The sequence below is a fragment of the Neoarius graeffei genome, chromosome 23 (assembly GCF_027579695.1).
Source record: "Neoarius graeffei isolate fNeoGra1 chromosome 23, fNeoGra1.pri, whole genome shotgun sequence".
In the NCBI taxonomy this organism is placed as follows: Eukaryota; Metazoa; Chordata; class Actinopteri; order Siluriformes; family Ariidae; genus Neoarius; species Neoarius graeffei.
In genome coordinates this window covers 40,261,325-40,270,281 of record NC_083591.1, presented here as the reverse complement: position 1 = coordinate 40,270,281, position 8,957 = coordinate 40,261,325, and the positions used below count along the sequence as shown (strand labels likewise).

General features: G+C 42.6%; 1 protein-coding gene across 1 annotated transcript in view; it reads left to right on the top strand.

The window, feature by feature from the left end:
• The first annotated feature begins 7,217 nt into the window (after nt 1–7,217).
• The window catches only part of LOC132871721 (myomegalin-like), a 126,060-nt gene continuing 124,320 nt past the window's right edge, over nt 7,218–8,957 (top strand). The window contains exons 1-2 of the mRNA XM_060906169.1: nt 7,218–7,314; nt 7,414–7,632. Of these exons, the coding sequence (XP_060762152.1) occupies nt 7,492–7,632 (141 nt within the window). The 5' untranslated portion in view covers nt 7,218–7,314; nt 7,414–7,491. The remainder of the gene's footprint in view (nt 7,315–7,413; nt 7,633–8,957) is intronic.

Here is an 8,957-nt window from a genome sequence, read left to right as displayed (position 1 = left end):
GGGTTACGCATATAGTTTGGGATCTCTGGCGTTTGAACAGTGCAACTGCGTTACGTGCATAATTAATAGAATGCTGATTTTGACAATGTGGACCGTGCATTTCCACAATCAATATCATCGCACATTTTTACATTATGATGCATGGTGTCACAGTATATTGTTACACCCCTAGTTCTTACAAGTGGATAATGATACAAATTCTACAATGAGGATGAATTGGGTAACTGTCTCATAGCTATAGCTTTTCACCAAAATATAGAACAAATAAATGACCTGCGTCTTCAACAAAAATGCTATCAGCCAATTTTCTTCTTATAGTATTATACTGTATTGACTCTGACTCCCATTCATTTACACTCTCACTCTCTGTCACGCTTTCTCTCCAATTGGCTTTGGCCCTTGTCTGACACCCTACGATCAGATTTCTTTTAAGCCGAAAGCTTAGGTTTGAAATATATTTGATGTATCTGAGCTGGCATATGACGTACAAATGTGCACAAACAAGATATGTACAACTTTCCTGCCAATTCCAACCCAACCCCCCTGACACAGCACTGTAAATTACTATTAGAGGATCAGGATTGTCATAGCATCTTATTCTAGAGTAGGTTTTTGTCACCATCTTAGTATAAACTAATCTCATCTCATCTTATTATCTCTAGCCGCTTTATCCTGTTCTGCAGGGTCGCAGGCAAGCTGGAGCCTATCCCAGCTGACTACGGGCGAGAGGCGGGGTACACCCTGGACAAGTCGCCAGGTCATCACAGGGCTGACACACAGACAACCATTCACACTCACATTCACACCTACGGTCAATTTAGAGTCACCAGTTAACCTAACCTGCATGTCTTTGGACTGTGGGGGAAACCGGAGCACCCAGAGGAAACCCACGCGGACACGGGGAGAACATGCAAACTCCGCACAGAAAGGCCCTCGCCGGCCACAGGGCTCGAACCCGGACCTTCTTGCTGTGAGGCGACAGCGCTAACCACTACACCACCGTGCCGCCAGTATAAACTAATATTATTTTCTTTTTAAAATTAAAGCTGGGGTAGAGGGTGAGTTAATGGATGGAGAACACATTGTTGTTTAACTGAGGTGTTCTAGATGTTCCCTCAAGCTAGACCAGATGAGGTCATTTTCTCCATGGTGGTAATAGTCTTAACCCAGCCCTGATCAATTATTTAGACCTTGGTACATGAGAACAGACTGGATGATGTCATGCTAAATGGCCCGTTTTTTTGCACAGCATTCTCTTAAAGCTTGTCTTAATTGTCCACATTTAAAAATTTGGACACCGTTAACAATGATGTATATCATCAAAGCATGGAGACTGTTTCTTGAAGCTATTGTTTAACAGGATTTATTGGTCAAATGTCACGTATGCTGTATATTTGTCTGGATCACTTTAATGCACCTTATAATGGGTAGTTCTTCAGTAATGGAATTACATTCACCACAAAATGTGGTAACTTTTTTTTAGTTGCAGTATTCAAGATAATTAAATAAAATAAATCCATCCATCCATTATCTGTAGCCGCTTATACTGTGCAGGGTCACAGGCAAGCTGGAGCCTATCCTAGCTGATTATGGGCGAGAGGTGGGGTACACTCTGGATAGTTTGCCAGATCATTGCAGGGCTGGCACACATACCCCTTTTCCACCAAATCAGTTCCAGGGCTGGTTCGGGGCCAGTGCTGGTGCTGGTTCACAACTCGTTCAACTTGCGAGCCAGCTGAGAACCAGTTTGCTTTTCCATCGCTCGCAGTGCTAAGAGAAGACACGTCATTACGTCGTTGTATACGTCATTACGTCGCTGTATACGTCAGTTATGTCGCTACGTTTGCATAAACCTTGGCGCGAATATCGAAGCAAAAACAACACGGAAGCAGCAGCAACAACAACAATAATAATAATGGATGACTTCGCGTTTGTACAGCTGCTGCTTCTCGTCGCTTAAAAATGGCGATCTTTCGCGGTCTTGTTATTGTTGTTGGTCTTAACAACTCCGCCCCCCCGCTGACGTAAGCGGTTCTTTCCTCTGGCCCAGCAGAGAGTTGGTGCTAGCCTCAAACCAGTTTTTCTGGCCCCAGAGCCAGTTCTTTGTCAGTGGAAACAGAAAACCCGGTTCCAAACTCAGCACTGGCCCCAAACCAGCCCTGGAACTGCTTTGGTGGAAAAGGGGCAATAGAGACAAACAACCATTCACATTCACACCTACGGTCAATTTGGAGCCACCAATTAGCTTTACCTGCATGTCTTTGGACTGTGGGGGAAACCGGAGTACCCCCACGCAGACATGGGGAGAACATGCAAACTCCACACAGAAAGGCCCTCGTCAGCCGCTGGGCTCGAATCCAGAACCTTCTTGCTGTGAGGCGACAGCGCTAACTACTACGCCACCATGCCGCCCCCTAAATAAAATAAATATTAAATAAAATATTTTTAAAAAGTATTAAAGGTGGACTGCCTTTCAGATTTTTCAAGTGTAGGTCATAAAAAGAATTTTCCCTGACACCCAATTATTTTTGTTTAGTGGACCGAAAGCTACTGAATTTGAATCACAGACTTCCAATTTTATTATTATTTTTTAAACAAATAGAACAATTAATGAATTTAGGGCCATGTGGCCCTAAATTCTCCGTTTTTTTTCCCCCCTGCTTCATCATGACCCAATTCAAGATACTACGCCATGCATCACGTGGTGGGCTTTCCCCGTTCACGCAAGGCATTGTGGGATACAAATTTGAAACCAGAGAAAAATGGAGGACGTGAGTGTGCGAATGAAATGTGAACGAATGACTACAGTGCAAGGAAATGCACGACCAAACTAATAAATATCGGCGGTGAGCGAGCACCTCAGTGTGATCAGCTGTTTGTTTAGCGACAGAATGATGTAACTGTCAGTGCACGGTCAAAGGTAAACCTATAGATGGCAGTAATGCAACACTGGATGCCAGCTGCCGTAAAACCCAAAAGAAGCAGGTAAACCTGCGCATGCGCACACGGACTTCCTCTGTCTGCTTGACTGTGCGAAGTGAGCGATTTCATGCACATTATTTGCTCGGGAATCCCCTCAAATTAAATAATTTCCCAGCCAAAGAACGGCCTATTTTTTAGATATTGCAGAAATAAACATATCACAATGACCAAATTTCAGAGGGAACTAAATTTCACAGATTTTCTGAAATCGAAAGGCCGTCCAGCTTTAAATAAAAATTTCACACTGTATGGGGTATCTTTTGACCCTCAAAAAAAGCACAGAAAAATTGGCTATGTTTGACTCTGAACGCAGAATCTTTTATGGGGGAAGAAGTCTCATCTCATCTCATCTCATTATCTCTAGCCGCTTTATCCTTCTACAGGGTCGCAGGCAAGCTGGAGCCTATCCCAGCTGACTATGGGCGAAAGGCGGGGTACACCCTGGACAAGTCGCCAGGTCATCACAGGGCTGACACATAGACACAGACAACCATTCACACTCACATTCACACCTACGGTCAATTTAGAGTCACCAGTTAACCTAACCTGCATGTCTTTGGACTGTGGGGGAAACCGGAGCACCCGGAGGAAACCCATGCCGACACGGGGAGAACATGCAAACTCCGCACAGAAAGGCCCTCGCCGGCCACGGGGCTCGAACCCAGGACCTTCTTACTGTGACGTGATGGCGCTAACCACTACACCACCGTGCCACCGGGGAAGAAGTCACTAAAGGAATTACATCAGGAAAAACTGAACTTTAATTTTTTAAAAAAATTCAAACCAAGATTTTTCTGAAGCGATATTGCTATAATTGGGGTGATTTTTAAATATAGTTTTCAGTACATTTTGCCTTGGATTCCATACTTTTGCAATATCACTGAGCTGACAAGGCAGTTTTAATAATTTCATAATTTTGGCCTGTCTGCTGAAGAGTTGCCCTGATACATAGTTATCTAAAACAAAAGTAGTACGCGGGTGGATGATACAAACTAGTGTAAATACAAATTTATGATATTTTCCAAAATTCAGACAATATTATTATAGTAGTTCACACAATATCCAATTATTTATGTTTCAATGATATGTTATATTTAAATTGTATATACCCCCATAAATTAACAATAATTGTGCAAGATGTTTTTCTGTTGCAATTTGCGCCTGATAGATTAGATTAGAGATCAGAGGTATTTTTAGTGGTATTCTAGCCTTATACAAGTATACAGCGGAATGGGGCGGCACGGTGGTGTAGTGGTTAGCACAGTCGCCTCACAGCAAGAAGGTTCCGGGTTCGAACCCAGCACCTGGCGAGGGCCTTTCTATGTGGAGTTTACATGTTCTCCCTGTGTCTGCGTGGGTTTCCTCCGGGTGCTCCGGTTTCCCCCACAATCCAAAGACATGTAGTTAGGTTAACGTGGGGCGGCCTTGGGCTGAGGTGCCCTTGAGCAAGGTACCTGATCCCTGACTGCTCCCTGGGTGCTCTGGTGTGGCTGCCCACTGCTGTGTGTATGCGCGCATATGTTCACTGCTTCAGATGGGTTAAATGCAAAGGATGAATTTCACTGTGCTTGAAGTATGCATGTGACAAATAAAAAGGTTTCTTCTTTTTTCTTCTTCTAAAATCGTGTTCTCCTAGCCTGGGCCCGCCCATCCTAAGCGTGACGCAACACGAGGGCCTGTTGCGAGCTTAGTCTGGCCAGGCAGGCTATCTCCAGCTCTTCCAAGCTCCGGAAAAATCGGGAACCAATCAACTTTGAGCATCTCCAACGGCCCTGGATAGAGGCGTGTTCAAGGCATGACGTAGTAGAACTGCGACCGGAAGCCATAGATTGTTTACAGAATCATGCTGTATTGAAAGCATTCAACGGGAAGGTCTCATTGAAAACGGAGCAAAGAGCAGCCCTGGAGGTATTTATTGAAAGGAAGGACGTTTTCGCCTTGCTCCCGACCGGCTTCGGTAAGAGTTTAATCTACCAGTTAGCCCCGCTAGTAGCCAAATCAATGGGGCTCAGCGAGAATCCTATCGTCGTGTCGCATACGTCAGAGGAAAGAGTGATGTGATTGGTTTAAGCTTCGTCACAGCCTTTTCTGGCTTCGACCAGTAGCAAACTGAGGCATTTCAGGGAGGCGGGTCAACCACGGGCTCTGGGAAACGGTTGGGCTTAATATCTTGGCCAGACCAATAGCTCGGAGAGCTTTGAAGTCGCATTAGCCAGACTAGTGTTCTCCAAGGTCTTCATGTTTGACACCAAGTAGTGCAAAATGTTTTTTTTCCCAGTAGAGGGCAGCAAAATGGTGAAATGGAAGCCCACCCATCTCCATTGCAAAGTTCCCTGTCAACTGTAAATTGTTGTGTAAATGTTTCAATTGTGTGTCATTATTTTTTTGAGTGTATATTAATTATTTGAGGTTAGAAGTTTATTTCTGTAGGCAGGATTGTTTGTGGTTTGCCATTTTTAGGGTTTTTAATAAAATCTACAGGACATTGTTACACCTGTATCCAACAAACTACTATTAGTTAAAAGGTTTTGTACACTTTTCTGGACACAAGCTTCAGAATCTTGCAATCTGATTTGGCTCTGGTTTCCGACAGGACAACAAATATTTAAAGCTCGGGAAAATATGGTTTATTTGAAAGAGATACTGGCAAGTAAATGCAAAAATCTTGTTTGCTGTTGTTTACCAGTGGGCTATGGGAAAAGGTCTGTAGCCGGTCATCTGCAGTTCCAGTCACATGACCTGTTTATGTGAAAGTAAGCAGGTCTTGACCATATTTACTGACAAAAGGTACCACGTTCCAGTTAGAGCTCGGATGTCTGGGTAGCAAGATCTCAATTTTATACCAGTGACTGGAATTAAAATTCAGACTGGAAAAGCGGACAAAATTAAACACTTATAGTCTACAGGATTCGAACAATATAATGTTTATCGACTTGTTTGCTGCAGGTTTGAGGTGCCAAAGCCTCATGTGTCAGTCGAGGCTTTTACCTCAGTCTGATGTGTTACGCTCAGGGAGTATCAGTCTACAGCGCTGATGCTGTCTACTGAAAATGGCTCCATTAGTCTCTCAATAAACGGTAGATAACGCAAAGACATGCTCCTCCAAGATCAATGATTGAGAGTCAGGGATTGATCAACCAGAATCTTCCAGCTGTGCCCACCATTCATAAGATGTAAGAAGAGAAGAAGCCCATTATGATTTCCATTCATTTATATGTTTGTCTGTAAGAAATGTCCTGTATCTAGATACCACTAGCTGTTTGCTGTAGTGAATCTTCTGTACGTGTTCATAAGAGTAACAAGAGGACGCGCCAGGAGATCTGTTGCACCTGCTCTGAAATAGCAGAGCAGCCGCTGGCTCTCTTGTGTGATTAGATTCAGACTCTCTGCTTCAGAGGGCCTGGTTACAATCATCATTACACACTCACCACCTGGCAGATGGGTTAAACGAGTGCCTCTTAATTTGGCTGACCTTCACCATGTTCTCTGTCTTTATGGTTATGTATTGCTTAATCCAGTATAGCACAGTGCTGGCATCACTGCCACTGCTGTCAAGTCAATACCATTTCAATGATATCAACTTTCTTGAAAAAAATCCCCTTGGAAAAATCCTCCTTGTTGAAATGTTCCACATGTTGGCTGCTATTAAGAGGGAACACTCTGGACTCTGTGTGTGACCTAGACTGTGTAAACAGGAGAAAAAAATTCAAAAGATTTGGACCACCAACAATCAACCATTCAAGACACAGAGTTCAATCATTTTGCCAGTCAATTTAGCAACCTCCATTTTCTTGCACTAGTTTTGACGCGTTTTCGACATGTTTTGTTTTGACGGAGTGTCAAAATAGCTAGCTTTAGCTACTTTCCAAAATAGATGAATAAAGCTGTATTCTGAAGTGGCAGTTATTGTAGGTATATAATTATAAAAAAAAATAGATTATCAGATCATGAAGGAAATAAAATGGGAAAGGAGAGTGTTTGATCTTTTGTGTTTGGTGTGATTTTAGCATGTTTCTTGAACTGCACCATCTGTCTTCCTTCCTTCTCTTTTACTGTGTACGTATCTCTCTCTCTCTCTCTCTCTCTCTCTCTCTCTCTCTCATGGTGATCAATTTACATATTGCTGGTGCCTGTGATCTCGTAGGCTAGTCCTTCAGCTAGGCACAGATTCCTGGGATACCTCCCCCTGAGTAAAAAAAGCCCCAATCCTCCCCTCCCTGCCCCAGAGCACATTATGACCGCACAATGGACACAGCTCTGAGACTTAGGGCCTTCTCTCTGGCCCTTTAGCAGCCGCCTTTTGTGTGCGTTTGGGTGCTTTTCTTACCAAATGTATGTGCGTATCGATTAAATATGGGGTTATAAATTCCAATCGTGCCATAGTTTTCTTTAATTCATACAGGGTGTCTTTTTTTTTTTTTTCATATTTAGTGCGTGTCGCGATGCTGTCGAGTTGAGAGTGACGGGGGGGGCACGCGATGCCCCCCAAGGTGAACACACACACCGGACATGTCTAACAGTTACCGCACTCTCTCACAGCATCTCAATGACCTGAAGAAGGAGAACTTCAGCCTCAAGCTACGCATTTACTTCCTGGAAGAGAGGATCCAGCAGAAGTATGAGAACAACAGTGATGATGTCTACCGAACGGTGAGTGGCCTAAAGTTGGATGTGGGAATTTATTTGTGGTTTTCTGTTAATTTGCGATAGTGACCCAGGTCTAGTTAACAGTGGTTTGTTTTTGGGTTTTTTCCCCGCATGTTTTTATATAATGATGCAAGAAGTATGGATAAATTCTGAGCTTATAGATGATGTCTACTGAGTCGGAGTCAGTCAGTGAAGCTCTCGCTCATTATATCAGGATGTCCTAGAAATCTAAAATGTGCTAACGTTCTTGACAGCTTGTCTTTTAAGAACATGTCTTTAGCTTTATCGCAGATCAACATTCACCCTTTTTCCATTGGCATGACATCAATAAATCAGCACAGATTTTACCAGCAGCTCATTATGCCATCCGGACATGATAGCAGCAGGATGGTGATTTTGTTTGGCTGTGATTTTTTTTTTTTTCTTATCCATACAATATGAATATCCAACATGACTAATCACATCAGATGTAAGCCATTAAGAGCCTTTAAGGATAGGTTCTTGTGTTCACTTCAGAACTAGAACAAAAACAGCATATCAGCTTGAATATTTGTGAAATATTTCCATATTGGAGTAATTAATCTACCTAAAATTTGTTGTAACAGGTTTATTTTTTCCCCCTTGAAAAAAGACCTAATGCAGGAATTGAACTGTTGTTCTTCATAGGTGCTTCAGAGAATTATTAATTAATTAGTAATCAAAATATAATATGATTGGATGGCATCCAGGTTCAGTGCATGTTAGTGTGGTGACATTCCTCAAACGAGCATGTGCTTTTCAGAGTAGCAGATATTATTCCAGGAATGCTCTTGGAATACCGTGATCAATTTACGGAATTTGATGTGTATTGTATGATGTGATTTGACTGGATGTTTAGGTTAAAAACATGCTTTGGTGCTTGATGCTAGGACATTATAAACCCAGTCAACTCTTGTGCAACGTTCTTAACCTTCAGCTGTCAGCGTGTGGCGTCCTAAGAAAACCTTTAATATGTTGAAATTTTCAGTTTTTATATAGTACTGGAAGGGTCTCCTTTGCCTGTATCTCAAACACAGGTCTGCTTAGCCGTCAATGCGAAAAGGAAGAAAATTGCATTTAAAGGCTGCAATGCAGGAGCATCACGGTCACACTGGCAGCTGGTATCTGATTACCAGAGGTGGACGGTAATGAAGTACATTTACTTGAGTACTGTATTTAAGTACACTTTTTGAGTATGTGTACTTTACTTGAGTATTATTTTTTTTTTTGGAAACTTATGACTTTAACTTCACTACATTTGAAAGACAAATATCGTACTTTTCACTCCACTACATTTCTATCAAGGTCCT